General features: G+C 47.3%; 1 protein-coding gene across 3 annotated transcripts in view; it reads left to right on the forward strand.

The window, feature by feature from the left end:
- The first annotated feature begins 735 nt into the window (after positions 1 to 735).
- Positions 736 to 26,219, forward strand: part of KLHL3 (kelch like family member 3) — a 44,007-nt gene continuing 18,523 nt past the window's right edge. The window contains exons 1-5 of one of the 3 annotated variants that reach the window (XM_040078649.2): positions 736 to 811; positions 8,524 to 8,640; positions 11,657 to 11,763; positions 16,863 to 16,984; positions 24,274 to 24,436. In XM_040078649.2, coding sequence (XP_039934583.1) covers positions 798 to 811; positions 8,524 to 8,640; positions 11,657 to 11,763; positions 16,863 to 16,984; positions 24,274 to 24,436 — 523 coding nt within the window. In that variant the 5' untranslated portion in view covers positions 736 to 797. Of the gene's footprint in view, positions 812 to 1,029; positions 1,135 to 8,397; positions 8,418 to 8,523; positions 8,641 to 11,656; positions 11,764 to 16,862; positions 16,985 to 24,273; positions 24,437 to 26,219 lie in introns of those variants that run through there. The other 2 variants (XM_040078650.2, XM_040078651.2) reach the window with 2 other exon arrangements.

Consider the following 26,219-nt stretch of genomic DNA (forward strand, 5'->3'; position numbering starts at 1 on the left):
TGAAAACTTGTTGAGAATCTTAACTGAAAAATTATTTTAATAAAATGAGGGGGGAGGAAATGTAATTTAGTTCTGTGCTTTAGGCTAAATAGCACCTGCAGTTGAGGACCCTTATTGCCTATGCAAGGGTGTATTTGGCCTGATAGATTGCATAAAAGGCAGGAAGGTTTTGATAAATTGGGGAACTGGAGGTAAGATCCCGCTTTCTGCGGTGGGAGTGGGGGGTGCTGGGATCCTCTCCTTCTTCGCCATCACCGCTCCTCTCCCGCGCTGCCCTCTGCGCGGGCTTGCCCTCGGCACTGGGGATGTTCAGCCACTAAAACTTTCGTCCAGTCCGTAGACTGAAGCAGTTTTGGGCCACTCGGAGGACAACTGCTGGGCAGCGGCCGGGCGGAGGGATGGATGCCGGGGCGGGAGCTGCCCCGCGGGGCCCGGCCCGTCCCGTCCGGCTCTCGGCCGGGCCGCCTCGGGGCCGCCCCTGACCTATTTCGCTGCGGCGGCGGGGCCGAGCCGGCGGGGCCGGGGCCGGGGTGCGGAGGGCGGTGCGGGGCGGTGCGGGGCGGTGCGGGGCGGCGCTGCCGTTGCCCGGAGACGCTCGCAAGCCCCGCCGGGGAGGGGAGGGGAGGGGAGGGAAGGGGAGGGAGGGGAAGGGGCTGCGCGGCGGCGGCAGTCGGTGCGGCGGGGCGCGCCCGGCACGCAGCGCTCCGCTCCCGCAGGAAGCGGCCCGGGGCGGGGGCGGCCGCTCGCAGCCATGCCGGGCCCGGGGCGCTGAGCCGGCCCCGCCGCCGCCCCGCACCATGGAGGAGGAGAGGTGGGTACCGCCGGCAGCCTTTGTGTCCGCCCGGAGCGCTGCGGGGTGGGGATGCCCTTCCTTCCCCGGGCTGCGAGCCGTGCCGGGGCCGTGCGCAGGAATGCGGGGCGCGGCCGCGGGGACCCCGCGGTGCTCGCCGCCGGCGGCAATGCCTGCCGCCGCGGGCGCCCGCCGCGCTACCCGCGGATGTTGCAATGTCACGATGACAGACGGCTTCGCCCCTCGTGCCCGCTCCGAGGCGGCGGAGGGGTTCCCTGGGACGTGTTTCGGGTGTGATTGAGGACGTGAGGGTGGCAGGTCGGGGGGTGCTCGCTGAAATGGAGGTGCGGGGCAGGGGGCTGGGATGCCGGGCAGTGGGGTGGGATGCCGGAGAGAGGGGTGGGATGCCGGACAGGGGGCTGGGATGCCGGACAGGGGGCTGGGATGCCGGGCAGTGGGGTGGGATGCCGGAGAGAGGGGTGGGATGCCGGACAGGGGGGTGGGATGCTGGGCAGTGGGGTGGGATGCCGGAGAGAGGGGTGGGATGCCGGACAGGGGGCTGGGATGCCGGACAGGGGGTGGGTGGCTGCCCCGCCGGCACGATGTGCTGGGCTTGTGTGCGTGCCCTGCCTGCGCCTGGAACCTCGGGCAGCAGATTTCGGCATTCCGCTAGAGACGGACCCGCTGATATTCGCTGTTCTTTTGAGTCACGAGTGAAAATCCGAAAGGTCGGCGGGTCCTTTGGGGGCCGGTTTTCCTGCCGGCCCGTGGAAGCCGGGCGCTGTGCGGTGTTAGGGCAGTGCAGGGGATCCCGCGTGTCCCTCGCACGGTAGCCGGGCCGTATAGACTTTATTTCCTGCCAGGCAGCTATTTTGTTCCAAAAACCTGCGTGAAGAAGTGTTTACCGAGTCGACCGAATGTCCACTGGACCCATAAAAGATATTCTTGCTGCGCAGAGTGGATGCCAGAGAGATGTTCAGTGTTTTGGCTCTGCCCTCATTACTCCCCTCTGTCAGGTGCCTTTTGCACACCAAAAGCTACTTGTGCTTCTTCAAACTAAGCATTAAACTGGTCCGAGTTTTTTACAATATTTTCTTAAGAACAGGATATGCTGAGTGCTTCCTTTTGTGCTGGTGACCTTGCAGGAGGTGGGGGAACAGAGAGGGGGCTTGACCTGCTGGTAGGACTGAATGTCAGGGCTTGACAGGACTTTTATTTAAGTATGATACATTAGAAAATTAAGCTGGAGTCAACCCCCAAATTCTGGAAATTTTCCTTCTGTTGAAGGAAAACATTTGCAGCAGCCTGTAGGAGTTGTTTTCCAAGCTCCAAAGGGCAGCTTTCTACTCTTCTGTGACTCAAGGGTTGCAATTGTTTGTGTATTTAATGTGCAAAACCTTTCATCCTGCCACATTTCTCATTGAAGGGCTTCTGCTTCACTTAATGGTGTGAACAGTCACTTCTGAATGTTAATCCAAATATTAATTAATTTCAAGTGCCTTGAAATCTTAGTTTGTCATGCTAGATGCCAGCTCATGGAATGCGATTTCTTTTTTTTTTTTTCCTCTTTATTTGTATAAATGAGCCTGTGTTTGAGGAAGTGGAACAGAGCTGTTTTGATACCCGGGGCTGGGATCATCCTTGGCACAGTTGCTTGTTACTTTTTTTTTTTTGATGGCTACCAGCAATGGTCTCATTTTGACTGGAGGCCTTTTTCTGGGGATGCAGCACTGAAAAAGCCACTGGGAAAACACCTGCACTGTTTTACCTTATCCTGTTTTTTTTCAGACCATCTGTTTTTAGGGCATGAAGGACTATCCCCATCAGCATGTTCTCTGCCTCTGGAAGTGAGGAATGATTACCCAAATTGCTGCTTTCATTTCTAGTTTTTGGGAAGAGGAAAGCAGTCCTGAACTGGTTGTGGGCAGTAATGGTGTGGGGTTTGACTCTTGGCAGGAAAAGCTGGAAATATTCACCTGCTTTCTGGTTCAAAAGGGCACGGTGTGTGGGGCTGTCCTGGGGCTGCTTTGGCTGCTCAGAGCAAGTCCTGGGAGGAGGTGTTCAAAAATGACCTTGGTGGGTGAGCACCGTGGGCTGGGTCTGTGCTTTTGCTGTGCTTTTGCCCCGCATTTCAACTCAGATCTGTGTTGGGAAGATTGGTCCTCAAATTTTGCACTCGGTGACTTTCATTATGGCAGAGTTCCCCCTGGTTTTTAATATCGCTGCATTTTCCATTTTCATAGTCAGGGAGGATCTGTGCTGTTGGTGCTCACTTCACCTCTGACTCTGGTCCCAAGCCTGCCCAGACTCAAATATCCTGTTAACTTGCACACCCAGGATGTTCGGTGGTATCATGTGCCCATGTCATTGCACATGAGCAGGAGCAGCTGGGGGCAAGGGAGATTTAACCTGAAACATTCACATGTGCTAATAAAACATTTCAGAATCCTGCTTTTCTTTTACTGTGCTGGTAGTAAAATGATGGGACTTCTATTTTATGGAGAAACTGCGTAAGGCTTACGGTTAGGCATGATACTCTGGTTCTGAATTTGCAAGATGTTTTTGAGTTTGAATATAAAAAGCCCTCTGGAAGGTTTTTGTTGTTGTTGTTAAAATATTAAAACACCTGTGGTTTTATATTTGAGTGGAGGTAGTCTGTGGTATCTGTTTGAGAAATACAATATTTGCCTTTGAAAGCAAATGGTATTGTCATATTTGAGTTATTTTGTGTTGTTTTCATTAGTGTCAGCAAAGACTTTTCTTCTCACTAGTTCCCAAAGTCTTCTTTCCCCTCGAGGTCTCCTTTGAATACCCTTTTAGGGATCTGCTGTATGCCAATCGTGTGTTTTCCTAAGCTAATGTCTCCATGTTGATGTAGGCACTGAAAAAAACCCCAACAAAATAGGAAAATAATATTGCTATTAAAAGAAAAATAATCCTTTCCCTTATGCTGCCTCCCATATGTTTTAATGATAATGCATTTCTCTGAAATCCTCTCAAACCCAGTTCAGTATGTGGATCCCTTCAGTCACATTTTTTTAAATGTCTTTGTATATACCTAGAGACAAAATCAGAAATTGAGATTTTTATGACTATGCCGTTACACTGACATGTTTTCCTTACTGTGTCTGCCTGACTCAAGGAATAAAACTATGGGCCATAATGCATTTGTCCAGTGATTTGGGGGGGTTGATTCTAAACAGAGAATTAGGCCAGTTGAAGTAAAATGATTTTTCATTGTGCTTAGACTAAAACTAATATTTTAGTCTCCACTGAACTTTGTATTAAAGTATTAAAGTTTTGAAGACTACTGACTGCTGTTGACCATCAGTCAGGTTTTTAGATCATAGTGATGTCAAACCTCTCAGAAACTGTAGATTAACATTTTCTGGTGATGACTCTTACATATCCCACAAAGAAGCTCTACAGGCTTTGGAAACTTATGGTTAGCAGGCACTTTTAAGTTAATACAGGGATATGAAGCTGCTACAGAGGTGCTGGGTTGCCCATGCAGGACACTGAGCCTGGCTGAGTCTTTGACCAAGCTTGTGGTGCTGAAGCTGTGTGTTGTTGGGGGCCGGCCAGGAGAGCAGAGCTCAGCCTGTGGTGCTCAGGAAGAAGAAGAGAGCAGCTCCCAGAGCCCCCCCCAGTGATGCACAGTGGGATGAGGCTGGGCTGGACACGTCTGGTGTCCCATCACCTCCCCAGTGTGACAGTGGTGGAGGGGGACCTCCATGGTGTTCACGTTGGGTCAGGAGCTGAGCCTGGAGGCTGTTCTCCCAAAAACATGAGCAGAAACTCACCCTTCTGTGCTCTGAAGGAGACTGCATTTGAGATCTGCCCTTCCTTCAGGGTGAACTCCTGGCTCCCATAAAGCCAGTGTTAGAACTGGATTTGGCAGAGCTGGGATTTTTGTTCCTGGGGTTTACCAGCTCTCTGCACGGCAATAATCTTGCCAGGGGACAGTTTATCTCTAAGGAAGGCTTTTATTCTTTCACATAATCTACAAAGACATCTGTAATTACTGCTGGTAACTAAGGCAACCCAACTTTATAGTTATACATGCGGGCAGCAGAACGGTGGGTTATGGGATTTTAAAATGCCTTTCTGTCAGCTGGGTTGTGGCCACGTTCGGGCAGGAGCTGGGCTGGGAACCCTGGCAACCTGAGCCCAGCTCTGCTAGGAGGTCCTGGAGAGGAGGAACATGGTGTCCATGGGGTGGTGATTAGCTTCACTGGTTTAATTGGGGGCCCTCAAATTGGGGTTCATTTGTTCTACTTGGGGACATCATTGAAAGGCCGTGCAGGAGGGGCAGTGGGGTTGGCACTGTCTGAAACTAAGAGCCTCTCTGCTCCTTTTTGGAGCATCCTGCTGTGTCTGTAAAGAGGATGTTCATCTGGCCCAGGGAAATTAAATCATTTGTCCATTCACTCAGTGCACGGCCTTGGATAGCCCAGGAATAGAACAAATTGCTCCTGGCAGCTCGCTCCCGAGTCCTGCTGCTGTAGTAGGACAGCAGCTTGGCAAACGTGGGGGGAATGCCCCTGTGGTCATGGGGTGCAGGGGCTCTAACGTGTCCAGTTGGTCTTGCTGGTATCTTTGATCAGAGGACCCTATTCCTCCTTTGCTTTAATCCATTAAAATAACAGTGTAATAAATGTAGTAATTCTTAGCTTTGTGTGGGGACAAATCTCAGAAAAGGCAGTGAAATGTAAGGGTTTGGTCTTCTCAGGGGCAGCTTTTGCTTTCTGGCAGGGCGCATTTGCTTGGAGCATTCAGGTTCTTGCATTTTTACGTTTGAAATGTGTCAGTGATCTCAGAGTATGTGCATGGAGGTGTAAAATGTCTCTCCCAGATAAAGTCATCCTCTATCTGTTACTGGAACACAATTCTATGGTAGCTGAATCAGTCTTAGAGATGAGTTAAAGGCTCTTAGCCATTAATTCTTCAAACCTGTTTTTTTGATGTGAGTCACTTGGAAAAAAACTTTAAATAGCATATCTTGATGTTTTTTGAAACAAATTTTTAACCAGACAATCTGCAGTATTTTCTCATGGTACGCCTTTGGCAAATTCTGAAATCTGCCCCTTTTAATTAAGCTGAGGGTCTCTTAGGATGTTTTTTAAAAATTATCTTTCCTGCTTTTTAGGAATAGCTGATTGATCTTTTTCCAAAATCCCGAAGCAAGGGGTTTTTTTGCTTTTAAAATACACAGACAAACCTTGGTGGAGTTGAGGCTTTATGAAGGCTCGTTGACCTGACATTTACTTTGGTGTTCAGTGAGACTTGCTGTGTTCTTTGAACTGTGTCTTTTGCCAGCAGAAAAGTTTGGACGTCTTTGGTCTCCAGCGTTGGAGAGCTAATAAATAAATCTCAGCAGTGTGCTTGTTCTTATTAAAGAGCCCCCATGGTTTCTGTGTGCATGGCTTGATTTTGGGTCTGTGAAGTGTCTGTGAGGCTGCCCAGGGCAGTGTCCTGTGGTGATCCAGCTGTCCTGCCCTGGGAGCAATGGGGGTGGCTCTCCCTGATGCTTCCTTTTGGTTTCACTTTCTTTTAAATTTTTTTCCTTCTTGTTTGTTTATTTTGCTTGTTTCCTGTACTTGTTCCAGCTTTGGAGCCTGAAAGCTCCATCAAGTCACTTGCACTTCCAGTGCTTTTTTTTTTTCTCCTCTTGGCTCAGTCATGCCACATGGGCAGGTTTAGCTGTTTAAAAATCAAGGGTTTATACCGGGGTGTTGAAAGCTGTGTCAAACTTCACTTGGCCTAAAGTTTCAGTGAGGGCTTTTGATAGACACTGCACTGAGGTTTAGCTGGATTTGGCTGCGTCCCTGGAGCAAGGAGGCTTCCTCACTGGAGTGTGCAGAACTGGAGAAGAGCCAAGTGCCAGCACAGCTCCACGTCCATGAACACCTCTGGCAGTCTGTGTGGCACAGAATGAGTCCAGCTTTCTTCAGGGATAGAAAAGCTCTTTGTGCCATTGCCAGGTCCCTGTCCCTTGAATACCGAACATTTAACGCGAGGTATTCTCCTTTCTGATTTTTCCTTTAATTCAGCCATACTAAGCTAATTGGATGATGGCTGTAATGGAGTCTGGGAAGTCGTCTCCCTCACTGGGACATGTTCTGAGTGATGCTGTGCTCAGCCTTGTGGCTTCACTTATGACTGAAAATATTTCACTCGCTCAGCAAAGTGAAAGAAGTGGACTTGGCTGGTTTTTGGCGTTAGCCTTTATCTCAGGCACAAAGCTGGAGGCTGCTCAGTATGCAGGTGTGGATTTGAGCTGTGTGCAGCTTGGCTGCTGCTCAGCCTCTTGCTTCTCGAGGAGGGAGAGTGCAGCCCACCAAAGGCTGCTGGGGGAGCAGAGAGCTTTGTGTGGTGTCAGGGGACACGGTGATGGTGACAGCCACTGGTCAGGAGCAGGCAGTGGGGAAGATGTCTTGTTAGCCAGGGCTTCACACTGTCAAGGGGCTCTGAATAGTGGGTGATGTGTTTTTCAGAGGGAAAGTCAATGTGTGTAAGTGCCTGTATACAGATGTATACGTGCATGCATACCCTGACAGAAGCTGACATGGTGTTCTGGGAAGGATCCTATCACACTTCCCTGCTCTGCCCTTCTTCAGATATCACCTTCTGGTCACCAGAGGGCCAGGATGCTGGGTTGTCCTGACTTGATTCAGCCTTTTTTATCATACCAGCCCAACTAAGAAAGGTGGTGGGGAGGAGGGGACGAAGGTGAAGGAGAAGGAGACTGTCCTTTGGAAGAAAAGCTCTGAGAAGTATTCCAGTCAGGCACATGGGGTGATGGAGTTGCCTCCTGAGTTCTGCCATTCTCTTGGAGCTGGCTTTCAGCATGGACAATCCTCCTTGACCTGTGTTGTTTGCCTTTGCCTGCCAGGGGTTTGAAGGGTGAGCCATGGACGTGAGCAGGACAGGGACCTGCCTCAAAGTGCTGCTCCTTTCACAGGCTTTCAGAGCAGGGAGGTAGAGATATTGACCTGCTGTCAACTGCGTGCAAAGAGCCAAAGCTCCCAACAAAATAATGAGGACACGTATGTGCCTTAGGCACCTGTTGGCCTGGTTAAACACAGCACATAGCTGAGTGCCTCTGGTTTGACATTACCTATGTAGCTGGTGGTTCTGGTAGGAAGGTTTAATAATTCATTCCATATGTTTCAGTGGCAATAAATAGACCTATTTCTGAAATGGAAAGTGGCTTCAGTAAAGCTTTGAAAGCTGTGCAGGGGGTTTTAATAGCCCTTTTCTACTTGCCTCTAAAGAAGATACAAGTCATGTATTGTGTGCTTGCCTTTTTCAGATGGGACATTGAAGGCTAAACTTCTTTTTCTCTGTATGAATGTTAAAAAATCCATGATACTCTTGTAGTTCCCAGTGCTGAAGTCTATTTCTATTCAGTGAGGCAATTATGTTCTGGCTGGTATTTCTACTTATACTGCTTTCCTGGCCTGAAGCCTGTAAGACTGGGCTTTGTCCTCAGGTATTTGGCACTTTTTTCTTTTTTTTCCCTGCTGGCTGAAATGTGGGCTGAGTTGGCTTTCAACATCCATGCAGAAGTAGCTGCATTTTTTGATGTGCTTCATGTGGAGAACCTAAACTGACTGTCTGACTTGTGAGTAACTCTATGCTTAGTACCCTGTACTGCAGTCTTAGGATGCTTGTTTTTTAAAGTGCCATCAAATCAAACTTTCTACTCCTTTTTTTGTCCCTGTTTTTAGCATTAAGCAGAGTTCCCGTTCCTCTGAGGCAGCTGAAGATGAAAAGGACCAGCGTACAGTGACAGTCAATCCCTCTCACATGAGAAAGGCTTTCAAGGTCATGAATGAATTACGGAGGTACACTTTTGACTTACTGGGCACCCTCTCTGGTTTAGCAGAATTGTGCTGGTTGAGAGACACAGAAAATAGTCTGTGCCATTTTTATTATATCTAATGGTTGCAGGTAGAGGATTAATCAACAAATAGGAAGCTAAAATACAGTCCTTTTGTGGGGGGCTGCTCTCCCCAGTCCCAGACCTCTGTCTTCCCACCAAAAACGTTATCTGAGCCACAGCCTTCCTTTATAGATGATAATTCATTTAGTCTTTTCCATTACTTACAGCAAATTCAGCTGTAAACTATGTTCTTAACTGAGATAAGGGTCTGAAACCCAATAATAGAACATTACAGACATTAAGACACCTACACGTAATTACAGACCAAAGATTATTAATGTACTGTTCTTAGTCTCTTTAACTAGCAGCATCACTCAGTTTGGGCTTAGCACTCCAAAGTAAAGGGAAAAAAAAAAAAAAAAGGCAAGTACTCAGGAAAAATGTCAGCTCTCTTCTTGCAAATTGAAAAATCCTGATATTAGTTAAAAGATAACACCTTGGTCTTTACACAGCTGTGTGGGTACAGCGAGAACAGAGGTTGAAAAAGTATCTGTGAACACAGCCTTGAAAACTGCTGTCATCACATCAGCAACGTGGTGGCAGTGGTTCAGACTGAGTTGTTTCTTGGTGGCTGTTATCCCACAAACCAGCCAGAAGTTCAGTGAGCATTTCTCTGACTAGCTCATTAGACTTATTCACCCTTCTAATTTTAAAAGAATTCTTAAGGAAAGGATGTGTTGCACACATGAATGTATGTGCTCCCTAACTGTTGAGGTGATGTGATGAAAGCAGGTAACAGCCTTTGCCCTTCTGCACACTCCAAGTAATCAAAAGATGCTGCAATAGCTACTTATTCTCCATGGATTAAGTAGTTTCTTAATACACACGTTCTCTAGTGGGGGAAGGACTGGAAATGTTTCCTTCCACAGATATCTGACAGTGATTCTCTGTTGCATAGGAACAAAATGGAAATATTGTAACTATTATATGAAGCAGGGTATGTTGTAATTTTTTTTACTTTTAACTGGCATCCTTCTGGTCCTTTCTTTGTACTGAAGGCAAAGGATCTGAAACTAAAGGTTTGTGCAGCTATAGTCAGTAATCTATTGTGCTACTATTATTCCTTTGTTAATTAACACGTAGCGGGAATAACTGGAGACAGACAATGTTTCTTAGTGCCAGTGGTTAGGTATCTTGGGCAATACTGAACAGATAAAGTATAGAAGAATGAAAGCTGCCATGAAGCACCTGTATGATGTTTTCATCTTCTGGGTACTCTTTTTTTTGTTGTTGGCTCCTGTTGCCGTTGTGGAATATACGGTTTTCACATCTCTTGAATGTGCACTGAGCTTGGGATCTGTTAAGCTGTCAGCAATCAGTATTGATAGATGCCCTGAATAATAGTTTCCCCCCTCACATGCATCCAGAAATCTCATTCAGACCGTCTAGAAAAATCATGCTAAGCCTTTAACCTATATACTGTATAGAGTCCTGGAATTGTTTAGGTTGGAAAAGACCTCTAAGATCATTGAGTGCAACCCTTAACCTAGCACTGCCAAGGCCACCACTAAACAATGTCCCGAAGTGCCACTTAGGCTTTTAGTTTGCAAATGTAGATGAAATTAATTTTATGAGTGGTACTTTAGATTACTGTAGCCCAAAGAAGAATTGAACAGAGCACCTTTTACATAAACTGAAAGAAATGAGGAAGCTTCCATTAAGAGGCTCTTAAAGAGTTCCCTTCATTGCCCTTTCCCCTTGCAAACTGGAATGAATATAGAGTACAGACTGCCATTCCTCCTTTCTTTCTGTTTTCCAACTATAACCCTTCATTTCACAGCTGTTTTTTCACATATTTCAATATGTGGAGAAGATATAGCTGGTCCATTAGAAGCTCTGTGTATGTTTATTTGATAATGCAGTTTCCTAAAGACAAAGTTCAGTGTGGAGATAAGTATTTCCAAAGAGGAGGCAACATCTAGATTTACAGACATTGATCCTTTTTCGGGCTTGACATTTGAAAAGAACACCCTTAGTTTGCATTTGTATGCTTAAGCATCTTAAACCAACTTATTGGGAGGCTGAGCACTTCTTGCTGTCGGCATCTGCGAAGCTCTGTGCAAACATTAACTAATGAATCCTCAAAGGACATACGTGGGGCGAGTAGAAAAGGTCACTCGTTAATGAAGTGACTTTTCCAAAGCTCTACAGTGAGTCAGTGGGGGAGCTAAGAAGTTGTTTTGTTTGGTTTTGGTTTTTTTGTTTTTTTTTTTTGTTTTTTTTTTTTTTTGTTTCTGTCTGGAACCCTGTTCTTTATCCCAGTGACTTTTAATCCCAGACTAATTCATGAGGTAAATGAAGTCCTCAGGCCCATGGATAAACCCCAGTGACTAATACCTCCTCTCTGGCAGATGGCTGAGGCAGCTTCTACACTCACCAGTGCCAGGAATTATTTTGGTGGCCACTTTCTTTAGTGGCAAGTATGGAAGGAAGTACAGAAATCACTTCATTTTCCACTCCACCTTTTCCCTGTGGAAAGACAAAAGTGATGTTGGTGTTCCCATGCATAGCTATTTCTTGCCTTACAGATCTACTGGAGCCTGTCCCCAGGTAGTTCTCAAATCTTTAATAAGCTCTTCTGCATCTTCTCCAAGCCCTGCTTGTTTGGGAGGGGAAGGAGCTGCTTACCCTTTGTTCTTTGGGCAGCATGTATGCCTCCTTTGGCTTCCAGGTTTTTTTCCCTGGGGAAAGCAGAACCACAGGCAGGGCTTCAGCCTCAGGAGGATTCAGGCTTTGCTTTGTAGGCAGTGACAGGAGCTGGTACTGAGGGATCAGAGGACCTTCCCCTGGGATTTGACAGAAGCTCAGGTGCTGTGTCTGTAATGGTGGGTCATCCACTTTTTCAGGCAGTAGTGATGTAGCTTTTTGCCTGACCAGGAATTCTGGAATGACCTTTGTCTTTTCTGGTGTTTTCGCAGCAAGCGGCTCCTGTGTGATGTGGTGATCGTGGCCGAAACCGTGGAGATGGAAGCTCACCGGGTGGTGCTGGCAGCCTGCAGCCCTTATTTCTGTGCCATGTTTACAGGTACTGCTTTTGACACCAGACAGTGCTTGGGCTGAAGGGGCCATTGCAGTGCCCCAGGCTGTGTCTCTGTCAGGGGCTGCAGCACAGGCAGAGAGGGTTCCCTTGGGAGAGAAGGGGTACAGCTGGGTCTGTACGCTGCTGTACCTGATGGATGGTGCTGGGTACCCTTCACCAGTTCCTGTGGGGTGCTTGTGTGGCTGTGGGGTGAGTAGATAACATGTGGGGCACTGTGAGGTTACTGTGGAGTTTGGCTCACTGCTTTATGGATTCATTTTTTTTCCCCTAACAAGACCTTGGATCATGAAAACATCATCATCAATCACGTGTTCAGTGCCCTAAATGTTTGTGGTGCACATCAAAGAAGCTGCTGGCACTGGAGTTGTAGTTTCAAGGCTCAGTCCTGCCGATACTGATTTGGCAGTCACAGATGTTTAATCTCCCATGGCACTTTTTTCTGCTGCCTGAAATAACACCGTTGTTCTCTTGATCCCAGTGTGTTTTAGCAGCTCAGATTTTTAGGGTGAGTTGCTGCAGTCCAGTGTGTTTTGGTAATGACAGAAAGGGAAGATGAGGACAAAATTCCTGCTCTAATCACCTGATCCCTGGAGCAGGTGCCCACAAAGGCTCTCCTCAGATGGATCAGCAAAAAAAAAACAGCAAAGAAAGCCATGTCAGCCCTGAGAAGGAGGGGAGTGAGCAGCTTATTTAAGTCATTCTAGTAAAATTAGTGTGGTCAGAAACTCCTTAGTTTCCTTCCATTTTTTTGCCCTCATTTCCAGGATAGGAACTGACAAATACAAAGAAAATGTTTGTACACCCCAGGGAATGGTTGTTACTGTCCCTGAGCTCCAACATAAAAATGGTTCAGGGTTTTTTTCCCTGTTTCGTGATCATTTGCTGGTGGTCTGGGCCTTGTTTCTTCCTTAAAAGCCTTGAGATTAGACCTTGTTGAATTTGTTTTGCTGGAAGCAGAATGCAGCATTTCTCAGGAAAGAGCTTGTCGTTAGTGAAGCTTTTTTCCCTTCTGTAGTGGAGGTGGGGAGAAAACCTCAGGTGTCAAATATGGGGCGAGATGTGACACTCCCCATGTTCTCTTTATCAGTGTGGTGAGCTAAGGTGGAGAGCATTTGAGTTTTCTGGGGCACTGGTGCTGTACCCTGAAATTGGTATTGGCTGTGGCGGTGAGGCAGAGCTGCAAACACTGCTCAGAAGCAGCCGTGTGTGAGGGCACCTCGAGCACTGCTTGTGATGCTGATGAAGAGTTTGGTAAAGAAAAACACTTGGAAAAACCCTCTGATCCTTAGAGGTCATCTGAGTGGGAAGGTGGTGGTGCAGGGCTGCTCATGTTTCCATGCAGGAATTCTCTGGGCCGTGTAATCCCTCACTCTGTGGGTTAAACAGTAATCAGCTAACCCATCATGTGGCTGGCTCTGGAGCTCCCCTGGGCTGGGTGACAGCCTCAGCAGCCTGTCCCCTCCCCCTGACAAGTCCCCAGGGGCAGAAGGTCAGGCAAAGACCAGCTCTCTGTTTGCTTTCAGTCTAGCTAAGCTATCCCCAGATTCCTAAGGTCTGGATCTCTTTCTTGCAAGACAGAGCATGTGATCTCCTTCCAGCTGCCTGGGGGTTCCCCTGCAAGGGGACAGTTTAAAATCACAGCTTCAGCACGAGCTGGTTGCTGTGACTTGTTTTTTTTGCACTGCACAGCAGTGATGAAGCCAAGGGCTCAGGTTCAGCTGCACTCTGGGGGTATTTGCAGGAGCTGCTGGTGCACACTGAATTCCCACTGGAGGGGTCCCCCAGCAGTGCCAGCAGCCAGGAGTGAGTGATCAGTGTGGAGCTGTGAGCAGAGGGAACCACACTGACACCCACTGCTCGCTCTGCAGGCTCTGTCACTGTCAGCTGGGCCTGACTGGGGCCATGAATGACCTTGGGGTCTTTCCTGAGCCATCGTGTTAGCTATTCCTCTTTGAAGTATTCCTGGAAAGTCTGAAAATGGGTAGGCACGTTTTCCATTTTTATCTTCCACTGCTGAAGGAGAGATGGGAGCCAGCACTTCCTCGGTGTCCCTTTCCATGCTGGCTTTCTAGAGCATTTTGGGTGCTGGTCCTTGTTGGCACTATGCTGTGGGGATGATTTGGGACAGTAATTTCTGTCCATTTAGAAGAAAACACAATCATTTCAGAAGGGGTAACAAATACTTCAGTGACACTGCTAGGACTGCTCCTGTCAGATACCTTAGGGATTTTGGAAGTGCTGAAGGAGGAAGCAGAAACCTCCCTTGCAGGTCATGTGCTACTTCAAAGCACTCACCCCATGCATGAGAGGCTGTGGTTTTGTAATCCAATGCACTCATATTCTCCCTCAGCACATCTGTGACTTAGGAAACAGCGGCTGTGCGCTGGGAAATGCAATGTGTGGGAGGCAGGGCAGGCTGCTGTGCTGGGTAAATACAGCACCGTGGGCAGCTGCAGCTTTCAGTGTGGTTTATCTTGTGGCAATACAGAGCTCTGCTGTCTTCTTGCCCTGATGAGCGGAAAAGGCATCACTGGGTGTTGAGTGTGGTGCAGGGAAGGAATGCCTCCATGCAGGGCTGCTGTCTGCAGAGTCTGTCCCCTACAGAGGGTCTGCTCAGAGCCACCCTGTCTTATTTTGACTGCCTTTGCTCCCTCACACCTTGTCCCTTGTGTGTGCCTGGCTGCAGCAGTGCAGGGATGGGTCTGTGCAGGGCCTCGTGTGAGGCAGCCCTTTCTCACACAGCCCTTGCGTAGGAGAGATGCTAATGATTTGAATTATTCTGTAATTACGGTATCAGGTAGGGCTGGACTCTGACTTATGAACAACACCCTAGGAGTTGTGTTTTGTGGGGTTTAAGGTCTAGGGGTTTCTTCTGAAGGGATGTGAGCTGAGATGCTCTATGATCCAGCGCTCAGCTGCCCACAGCGCTGCTCCAGGGGCTCACTCTGTGCCTGGAGGACAGGGCGGGCTGTTGGCCGCTCCTGGTCTGCACCAACCCTTGCCTTGGTTCACTCGTGGTGTCTGCAGGTTCTTCCCCGTTCCACAGCCCTAGGGACGTGTCCACCCCGTGACAAGTGCGAGGGGCTCGATCACCTGGGCTCAGATCCTGTCTGACCATGGGCACGGCGCACGAGGCTCCGTGTGCTGGGCTGGGTGCTGGGCTGCTCCCGGAGCAGAGGCACTGCGGGCTGTTGGTATGCAGGGCTGGCAGCTCGCTGGTGGGCGGGCAAACCCACACAGCTTTTATTTTTGTTGCTTGTGTCACGTGGATGCCACGACAGATGATGTTATCAGATTGGTCCCTCCAAGCTGCTTCTGCATCCATCTCTGGGTGTGTGTGGCCGAGCCCCTCCCTGCACCAAGGGTCCTGCAGGGCTCCACTTGCCCTTCCCGTGCAGGGGCGTTTGGTGGGTGCTTCTTACAGACACCTCCAGCATCACAGGGCTGATGGGGACTGGTCTGTCCTCAGAAGCACCCTTTCATCTCTGGAGATGTTTGGGTTTTTTGCGGGGGAGGAAGTGTGTGAAGATGACATTTTGTCAATTGAAAAGTCCCACCTGCTTTGAAGGCCTCCCAAATGTAGGTCATTTATCCCTTTGTGCTGGTACATTTGTATTCATGGGCTTCTCTGAATAACATTTTATTATTCAATTTTAAAAATTGAATTTGGGGCAAATATTCTTTCCGTTCATGGGGCGTTGTTGACTGTTCTAACACTCATGGTCCTACCCTACTCCTATTATTTGCCTCCTTATTATATTTGCATGCTAATTGAACTTTGCTGAGGGAAGTCAGCAAAGCTCAATTAGCAGGATGCAGGTTTTGTTCAAGCTTGGGCCCTCTTTAGCATCTGACTCTGTGCTGTGCATTGCTGTGCCTGGCCCTGTCTTGTGGAATGCTGCACAGGGATGTAGGCTGTAATTACTTCTATAGGCTGCAGGAAATATTTTTCCACTTAATCCCACAGCAGTACTGAGTCACCAGATTTCTGAAAGTAGTGATTATTCATGCCCAGGTTTAAGAATTGACATTTCTTCGTGCTCTCCTTTGTTTAGCTTTGTTTTTGCACCTATCATTTTCTTTCCGCTCGGGAGTTTGTTCTTTCTTTTCTGTGGAGATCCTGGTGATTAAATCCTGGGTGAGGTCACCCTGTGTGGGGATGCTGGAAGGGCTGTGGGGAGTCTTTTCTCCTCTCCACTGCACATTTTTGTTCCTCTGGTGTGCTCCTGCTGCTCCTGGGTGTGGAGGTGTGCATAAAGCTCTAGGTCATGAATAGGCTCTTACACAGCCACGGGGCTTTACTTGTATATTCAGGGAGGAAATTATTGCTCCTGTTCCACATGCCTTCGAGTCAGGGATTTGGTGAAGGGATGCAGTTTGGACCCAAAGGTGTGAGGTTGGGAAAGTGAGAGATGGGAACTGCATCTTTGTGTGTGGATGCTGTGCACAAGGTGTAAGTGATGGATGGGTTACAGCAGGGTAATTTAGGAGAGAAGCTTGCTGCGTGCTGGCTGTGACTGCTGCCCTGTGTGCTTGTTTTCCTGAGCAGGTTTCAGCTTCTTTCTAAAGAAAGAGAATGGTGCTGCATTGCTTTTAATGTAGGCTATGCCACAAAATACCCAAATGTAGCTGTTGCGACATACTCATTCTATCCATATGTATATATTTAAAAATGCATACATTTTAATAAAGATATATATAATTATATTTCTCAAAGGCCTTTGTAAAACACATCCACAGTCTCTTTGAGTCTGTCCCTGTACTGAGACATGAGGGACATACTGGGGGTAAATTTTTAGATCTTATATTTGGTTGAATGCAGGTGAACCATGGCCGGTTCTTTTCTGTCAAGAAATTGAGTTTGCTGCATCTATTGATTTATGTTGCTTTATACCAGTGTCCTCAATCTTGAGCTGGTTTTTAGGTGGCTTTAGGAGGCTTCTGGCCATCTCACTGGTGGTTCTTCAGTGGTGAGGGGTAGTGCCAGGCAGTCTTGCAGTCAGACACCAGGAGAATGTGCTGGATGTGTGGGGAGCAAGGCCCTGCAGAGCAAACTGTAACTGTCCTTTTGAAATGAATTTCAGGAGACATGTCTGAAAGTAAGGCCAAGAAGATTGAGATAAAAGACGTCGATGGGCAGACCCTGAGGAAGCTGATTGATTACATCTACACGGCTGAGATCGAGGTCACCGAAGAGAATGTGCAGGTAGGTCTGGTTCAGCAGCTCCTGTGGAGAGCCAAGTGAAAAGCTTGAAACTCAAAGGCACAGGTTCTTCAGGGGTGAGGGATCTCCTCAGGCTGCAGAAAGTAAAAGGCTGAGCTTGAAAAGAGCTGCTTCCAGCCTCTGTTTAGTCTTGAGGCACTTTAGTGCTTTCCCCACGCTTAAGTCACGTTGCATTTAGCTTTTGTGTGGAGCTCCTGTAACAAGAGCAGGCATTTGCCTTCCAAGAAGCTGGGCTGACTTGTGGGTCAGTCTGTCGAAGGTCAGAATAGACTCAAACACGCAGTGAGTCAAATGTTTTAAGGCCATGGCAGAGGAATGTGGCTGGTAGTTTTTAAATTCTTCTGGGTAGTTTGAGTTGTTTCACTGAGCTTTGAGTGGAATACATCGTTCAAATGAGGGCATTCTTCCCTTTTTTTGTGTTTGTGCTCTGTCTTGAATTTCTGAGAGGTAAATATTTGTTCAGAAGTGGAAAGAGTAATTAAAAGACAGCCTTCAAATAAGGCAGGGTGCTCATGAAGAGAGTGTTTTGCAGCGTCGCGTGGCTGTGGCTGCTGGTAAAGCTTTCTTTGATTCTGCTTATATTTATGGTAAGAAAAAGGCTCTGCACTTAGCCACTGATGTCTGGGAGGGATGCTGAGAGCTTGTGTGTGGATGTACTTTTCAGCTGGCCTCTGTTCTTGTTTGCAAGTGGCAGTTTGAGCCTGTTGTCTCCCTCGCTTTGACTTGGACATTGCCAGGGGAGCAAGTCTGTCAGTGATGCTGCAGAGAGTTTTGTTGACCTAATTAACATGGCAAAATCAGACTGGTGCTGCTTGAAATGAGGTTCTTGCTGTGAGCTCTTCTGCTCTGATCCCTCAGGCAGAGTGCAGGTTCTTGCTGGCCTGTTGCTCTTCCCCCAGGAGCTTGGACAAACCCCTGGGCTAGGCCCCCTTTGCTGTCCGATCCTTTGCTATCCTTCATGGCCTAAATCTGTGGAGGCCTTTTCTTGCCCCTTTGCCCTCTGGTTTCACAAATGTTTGGTGTGCTCTCAGCCTGGAAGGTGTCACACTGGTAGGAGTGTGGGGCCTGGTGTGAGGCTGAGAGGCATCGGTGAGGAGACCTTCAAGGTGCCGTTATGGCAGAGGAGCTGAGACTCAAACCCAGCCCCGGGCAGCTTGGCCTGGCTGTCTGCTGTGTGACCACATCAGGGCCACCAGGAGCTGACCCAGCATCCCCACTGGGGGACTGGGCTGGAGCTCCTTGCGCCTCTGGGATCTCCCGTTGCTGGAGGAGAAACGACATTTCCAGGCTTTCAGGCTGGTCCCTGTTTCTGTGGGAAATACGGAGGCTGTATCCCGGTGCTTTGTGCAAGGTGTGCTTTCCTTGCACGCTGCTGGCCCTTGGGTGCTCCAGAAGCTCCCACCTGGCACGTGGGATGTGCAGAGATCCCCTGTGCTGAGCCTGCCTTGCACGGGGCTTGGGCAGTGACCTTGGCTGCGTTCCCAGGGGAATGTTTTGGTGCTCCAGCTGGGTGTAAGCAGTGCTGTGGGAGCTGGAGAGGCAGCTCTGTCCTGCCCAGAAAGTCGGTGCAAAGTCCAGGTGTTGCCTTTCCTGAGCACCTAGACAGCCGTCTTTTTTAGTAAAGCATAACCAAAGCCTGCCTTCGGTGGCCCAGGGATTACAGGGAGCTAAAGTAGAACATTCTTGGCTTTCATCTTTCAGTCAGCAAGATAAAAAAATGTAAGTTTTGATTACTAAGTGTTTTTTTCTCAATCTAGTAAAGTAGGTCCTTTTACTGCAGCACTTATTTCAATATCCACTCTGTGATTAACTCTTCAGGCTAGGGGTAAATTAATTCATAGGAGCTAAGAAATGAAGCTGATCTACTGCAAGATTAACTGACTAGTTTAAATTTTATTACATGTTTAAAGTGTTCATGCTGAAAATGTTTTATGGAATTTGATATAATTGTGTTATGAAACCAATAGAAAGAGAAATTTCCATCCTGTCTCTGGGTATTTTACTCTGAACAAAATGCCATAAACAGGTTAATATTCACCTCCAGCCACAAGAAGAAAAGGTTACAGAAGTGAATATTCTGTGATTTGTTGGAAAGTTTCACATGAACTGAAGGCTAAAAACAACAACAAAAATAAGCGCCTTGGAGTCTCTTGTCTGAATTAGCAGTGTCAGTGTTAGAAAGAAGTGAGCAGGTTTGGTCCCTTACATCACCACGTTGTCCTGCTGCATGGCTTTGGGTCATCCATGCATCCATCCATCCATCCATGCATCCATGCATCCATGCATCCATCCATGCATCTATGCATCCATGCATCCATCCATCCATCCATGCATCCATCCATCCATCCATGCACCCATCTGGAGGGACACCTCAGTAGTGCCTGTGTGTGCTGTTTCAGCAATGTTCCTTTGCAGCCCTGCTTGAGCACAGTGAGACTTTCTCTTTTCCCAGCAGGTATCTCCTGGGCTCTCCTATTTCCTTGTCATATGTTCTGATTCTCTAGCTGGGCAATGGTGCTTTTTTAAAGGAGTTCTTCAGACTTTCCCAGTAGCTGGAAGAAGCAATTTTTGGGTACAGGTGCCACGTAATGTCATTGTAGAAATTAGGAGAAGAAAAAAAAAAAGGTTGCTCAATGACATCAACTGAGCAGATGCAGCCAAGGTATCAAAACTTGTGAATAAATGAAAAGACACTGTCTTGTCAGTGAGAAAAATAAGATGAGAGCAGGATAGAAATGAGAAAAAGATGAAAAGCAAAGGTATCATGGAGAGCAGAATGAATGTTCCTAAGTGTGTTTGAATGCTGACCAGTGCCCAGCCCTTCACAACAAGAAGCCTTTTAACAACTTTTGTTGTTTCTTTTCTAATAGAAAGGTTTTTTTTCTGCTTTTATAGCCCTGGTATGGGCTCAGGAAGTGAGACTCCTTTTCTCAGCACGTATTTCTGTAGCTGATTGTGCAATGAAATAACACAGTGTCTTTTTTTTTTTTTTTTTTTTTTTTTTTTTATGTAAAGAAAGACATATACAAGGGGCCAAGCCTGTACAGTCAGTTCCAGTCATCATCTGTGTTTCGAGTTCCTGGGGGTGCTCATCCAGTTCCTTCTCAAGATTATGTCCCAAATGTGAAGACAAACGGGCTTTTCAGCTTATCATGAACCTATGTAGAGGGAATACTATCTTCTAACCCTGCTGGGGCACATGGGTGAGAAATTACCCCAACAAATGCAATCCTGCTTTATCCTTCATGCTTAGAGTGGGGTTTCAAGGCAGTGTTGGTGCAGCAGTAGGAGGGCTCAGGATGATGGATGAGAGAGAAGTTTTACCTGTGAACGTGCATTTGGGATTGTCTCCCACTTGTATGGAAGGCATGGAGCAGAGACAGAATTTCTATCTTTATTGCAGTCATGTTGTAGTTTCAGGAAACCCAACCTGGGACTTCTGCACCTGCTGCCTTCTGTTGTTCCTCCTCTGTTGCATCCCACATTGAGGTTGGGTGTGAATTTTGATATGCATTGTATAAAGACCACATTCATTTGAAGGTGGAGCTTTATACATTTATTTAGAAGGAAATTGTGTCATGCAGTTTCTGTAAAAGGAAGGAAAACTAAAGTGAGTGTCTCGAGGAACTCCACAGATGCTCGGGTTCCTGGGTTAATCTCAGTGGAAATCATAAACACACATCAGAGCACAGGGCCTGCTGCTCCCTACATATGTGGAGTAGCTGGTGCTTTTAACATGTCAATTACCTGAATTTTTCAATTAGGTTTTGATTTTGCAGCTGAAGTGATTACATTACTGCCTGCTTTCCAACTTTCATGTCAGACCTGCCAGCTCAGTGGTGGAGAAGCTCTGCATGGTGTCCTTGAGCAGAGCTGAGTGAAGAGATGTGGGAGCAGACCCCTCCCTGTCCTAGGAAGTCCTGGGAAAACCTGGACCTCTGGCTCTAAACAGTGAATACAGTCCCTCCTTGGTGTGTCCCAACCAGCTTTACCTATGACATTTCATTACTGGCATGCAGCCTGAGAATTGCCCTCTCAATTAAGAGAGTCATTATCATTCAGGTTGTAATGATTCCCTGGAAAAAGTCCTGATTAACCTGATTTCACAATTAAGTTGTTAGGAATATGTGCCACGGGCCACATGTGTGAGGTGTCCTTTGTGTACTGCCACAGTTTGAGATATGGCTCATACACAGAGAGCAAAATCTGAAATCAGCTGTCTGGAGGAAGTAGATATCGAACCTGTCAGCTTTGCAGGCATAGTAACTGTCATAAAAAATGTCTCAAGAAAAGAGGAAAAGAGCTTTGCTAGGAGCTGCAATATTTCTGTTTCAGAAGTGCTTCTGCACCTCAGCTTTCCCTGTGCACTTAGGAGTTCACAGCAAGGAAAGAGAGTTCCCTGGCAAGTGCAATTTTGATGATAAAGGGTTTATAAATGGGTCAGTCTGTCTCTCTTCTCCCTGTTCAGTCCAAAAGCTGCAGCTACAGTAGGTGCAAGGCCTGATGCTCTCACACCTTCCTCTGTCTGGGCTATTTCACCTCCGGTGGAGCATTTAAGGGAAGTACTGTTGTTCAGCCCGTGTGCTGCCCAGGGGCAGCTGGGGTGTAATGAAGCCTAATTGCCACCCTTGCACTCAAAAGCCACATTACACTAATGTAGTTCTATCTCCACTGTGCTGTTTGGAGCAGCTTGTTTAAAACTGAGTATTTTACCTGCCTTGCAAACACAACATCCATTTGTTTCTCTGGTCACGGGTTCCCCTGGGCAGGTGCTTGGGAGCTGTGTCCCTGTTTGGGCAGATGTGCAGTCCCAGCTGTGGCCCTGGATGTGCAGCTGAGGCTTACAGCCAGGACTTTTATTTGGCTTCCAATTTGACCAAATTGTCAAAGCTGCTTATGAGCTTTAATATATCCCCTGCCTAGGGGAAATGTTCCTTTCCCAGTTTTGCAGAGCAGGAATGATGTAAGTTAACTTTTGGCCAAGGCTACCTGTAGGGCTCTGTCACAGCAGGGAATTAACCCCAGCCTCTGCAGTCCAGTGTTAATGAATGAACCTTATATATACACAGCACTTTTGGCTGAAAGAGTTTTCTAGTTTAGAGACATCAAAGGTCTATAGAAGTCATTGCACAGGCAATGTTGTGTAAAACTTGAAATTTGTGTGGAGTCTGCAGAGCACAGCTGGTGAACTAGTTCTCATATGTATATGTATATATATCTAGACACACACCCCATAGATGAGGTTCTGGACATAAATTAAGCAAAGCAGTCAGTCTCAGTAGTAATAGCAGATGGTTTTGACATAGATTCAAAAAATGTGTGGGTTTTGATCTGGAGGTGGATCTGCGAGAGAAGGCAGCTCTCACTAAATTGTTCGCGGCTGTTGGAGTTCAAATATTAAGAGCCAAATCCAGACCCATGTGAGTAACTTGCCTGGATATTAATGGGGTTGCAGTTTAGTCCTGCTGCATGTTTAGGCAGGGCATTTCCTCTTGTTATTTCTAAAGGAAACAGACTTTGTTCTCACGGAAATCCTTTGCTTGCTTTTCACCTTCCCTGGTAAAAACAAGATGAGTGTTGAGACGTTCAGCTGGGAAATAAGAAAAAGAAAATCCTCTCATCTCTTTATAGGTTTTTTATATCCTATTTCTGAGAAGTGTTGTGTGATAATGCCCCTTTCCTGAAGGCTGGTGTAAGGCTTCTTCTGCACTACTTCTCAATCCATCCCAGGCCATAGCAGCAGCACTGGTTTGTCCAGGGGCTGGTGCATGTGGTGATGGTAGTGAGCTCCTTTTGGTCTGGAGGCAACATCCCAGACCCCAGCGGTAAGCAGCCCACCTGGACTGGCAGGCATGCATCCTGGATGGATGGGGGTGCACAGAGGAGGCTCTGGCTGGTCTATGGCCAGAGATGGTTTGCACAGAGTCTGACTTGGCTCCCCAAAACCCTTATATAGCTCAGGTGTTCAGAAACGGTTCAGCTAGAAAGAAAGCTGTTCATGGCTAGATTTCAAGATCCTAGAGCATTGCTATCTTGACTTAATCAAATCCACAAACTAATCTGCTCCTGGCATCGAGAGGCTTGGGCTAAAACAGGCTCCTGGGTTAATTGACTTTTCTTTTTATTGTTGCCTGTTGGGGTGGCTGCTTGGCAGCAGTCAGCCACTGTACAGCTGGGCTGGAACACAGCAATTGCTAAAGGACCTGGAGCAGGTTGTGAGTGTCCTGCCCTGGTGTGGCATGGGACTGTGGTGGCAGGAACCAGGAGGGAACATCTTTATCCCTTTGCTGCCATTGGGATCCAGGGAGGTGAATGCTGTTAACCTATTTGTTTTGTTTAACAGCTGCTTTTTTTTATTTTTTGAGTTGGCAATAATTTTCCGGAAATGTGTGCTCAGATGGTGAGCACAGATGCCCAGTTGGAAGGACATGTGTGAGGCAGCCAGAGCTACAAAAGAGCTGGAAAAAGACACGTCTGCAGTTGCTGTTGGACATAGGAAAGGAAGTAGCTGATGTCACGGGCTGTAATATCCTGATGGACTTTGTTTTCTAGTTCCTGTCCTTCTCACTGGCCTCAAAGGTGTTTTATTCCAGCAGATGTCACATTCATCATCCGTTTCTGTCTCCCTTTCCTGTGCTTAGTTTTGGAGGTACAAAGCAGTACCTCATTTTCAGATGCAGCCAAGATCCACAACTGTCCCCAGCATTTTAAGAGCTGCTGATTTGAATAGTTGGACCTGTCTTTCCCAAGAGCCAAAATCTGCTTGATCTTCTGGGAACCCCCTCTCTTACATGACTGTTCGGGCACCTTCCTCACAAGCCAATAAGGTTTTGTTGGAAATAGCAAAGTCCAGGGTTTTGAGGAATGCTGGACTGCTATGGGCTTTGAATCTGCTGGCAATGCTTATAAATAATATAAAGCCCTTTGGGAAAGAAAAAAACCCCAAAATCTGTGTGCAGGACCTACCTGCAGCAAAGCCAGAAATTCAGGAGCATCTGTGATTGCTTCTACCTTGTCCTCACTTTGCCTTGAGGTCTTGTGGGAAGAAGCTGTGAGAAGAGTTCCGCTTACAGCCCAGTGTAGGATAGCCATTTTCATGTCTCCAAGCATGAAAAGGGATCTTCTGCATGTGTGTAGAGCTAAGAGTTGAACCCTCCTTCTCATAACCCCACAGGGATGTGTCCCTGTCTGAAAGGGAGCTGCCTCCAATTTGTGCAAGCCGTGAATCTCTCCTTGTTGCTCGCTTTCATTCCCCTCTTGTGCCTTTGCAGGTTTTGTTGCCAGCTGCTAGTTTATTGCAACTGATGGATGTTAGGAAAAACTGCTGTGACTTCCTTCAGTCCCAGCTGCATCCCACGAACTGCCTTGGCATCCGCGCTTTTGCCGACGTGCACGCCTGCACCGAGCTGCTGCAGCAGGCCAACGCCTACGCAGGTGAGGGGAGGGGGTCTGGGTGTGAGCTGACCCTGCCTCCAGGTACAGCACCTCCTGGGTGGCCTCTTCAGACTTCTGGTGTTAGAACAGGAAGGGAATTCTTTATCGGGTTCTAGGCTGTGAGTTGTGAAATGTGGTTTGGTTGCAGCGGAGCACCTTAGGAGGTAAAAAGCCTGATCCTCTGGATCTCAGCCCACAGAACAGTTCCTGAGTGTGATCCTCAGTGTGCCTGTTCATCAGCTCAGTGTTGGTGTGCTGGTGTCCCCACCGTGGGTCCTGCCCTGGCATGGCAGTAGGCACTGCTGGGCATTTCCGTGGTGGGAGTAAATGACACTGGGCAAAATTAAATCCTGTGGGTGGGAGTTGGAACACTCAGCTAAAATTGCCATTAGTCTGAGGCTCTAATCTGTGCAGCAATGGCCCCTTACCCAAGGGAGGATAGGCTCATGCTTCCTTGGGAGTGAATGTGTTTGGTTGCCATAAGTAGGTGCAAGCAATGGCTTTCAGCACTTCTCCTCTACATCGTAAATGTAAAGCTTTTTCAGCCAGTCCCAAGCTCTGAATTCCCCAGCACTTTCCAGGCTCCTCCAGCAGAGTTTCCCTTGACCTCTGCTTGGGAGAAGCTGATAGTTTTCTCCCAGTTGGTTTTTCTGTTTTCTGATAATTTGTATAGGGAAACACACACCTGCTGTCTCCCAGAGCACCTGCTCTGTCCTGCAGCTTTTTTCCTTTTTAACAGTTTTATCCTTAATTGGACCATAAGTAGGCTCAGTGGAATAGAAATGTATCCACTGAGTCCTCCCCTATTCTCAAGCAAATAAAACTAAAACCTTTTCAGCTGCTCTGGCTGTATTATCCCCTGGAGAAAAAGATACCCTGGAAGGAATGGTTAATTGTATAAAAGCTTGCTTGTAATATCTCATTATCCTTGTTTCCAGGCCTGTTTAATCTTTAACCCAACTAGCAGAGCATTCACTATATATTTATTTGGTTGTTTGGCAATTAGAAGGTCTGCTTTGTTGTTTTATAGGCCTTCGTAAGTCCCAGTTAGTACAGCAGCCCATGTAATGTTAATGGAACTCCATTAATAAAAATGCCGTTAAAATTCTTTTCACTATGTTGTTTATGTAACAGCCTTAAACCAAGACAGAAGTCCCCAAGCTCAAGAATCCATGCGTGCATGAGCTCAGTTACTTGAGAAATGCTGAGTTCTGGCCAATGGATAACTTAGGAGCCTCCTTGATGCAGGCACCAGATCCTTTATTAAAATCAGTAAATATTCGTCCTTGCTTCCAACTAGTAATGAGAGATCAAATACCTTTCTGCTGCCAGATGCAAGTCCAGAATGAATGAAAATGAGATTTTGCCCAGAAGTCAGAGTGCATCCAGCTTATTGTGTAGGGAGTATTTCCTGCCTCTTAAGTATTTAAGGCCAAAAGAGTTCATTAGATCATATATATATTTCCAGCATAACATAGTATTAAACCTTATCCACATGCTGCTATTTTTAATCAGAGCTTTTGGCTTAGCTGTGGAGTTTTGGTCCTTACTAGAGCAAGGAGGGTCTGTCACTGGGGAGTCCAAGTCCAGAGTCCAGCTCTGCAGCAACAGCTTTGGTGAGGGGCTGTTCAGGGGCTCCAAAAATCTCTCTGGAAATTACACCAGCTCACGTACCTGTGGTGCTGCTTTTTGTCAGGCAAAGCACTGCAGATGGAAGAACTCGAGGCAGATCTTGCTGCAGAGAGAGCTCTTTTGATACAGGAGTCTGAGCTTCTCAAAGCTA

This window comes from Hirundo rustica, chromosome 14 (assembly GCF_015227805.2).
Source record: "Hirundo rustica isolate bHirRus1 chromosome 14, bHirRus1.pri.v3, whole genome shotgun sequence".
Lineage (NCBI taxonomy): Eukaryota > Metazoa > Chordata > Aves > Passeriformes > Hirundinidae > Hirundo > Hirundo rustica.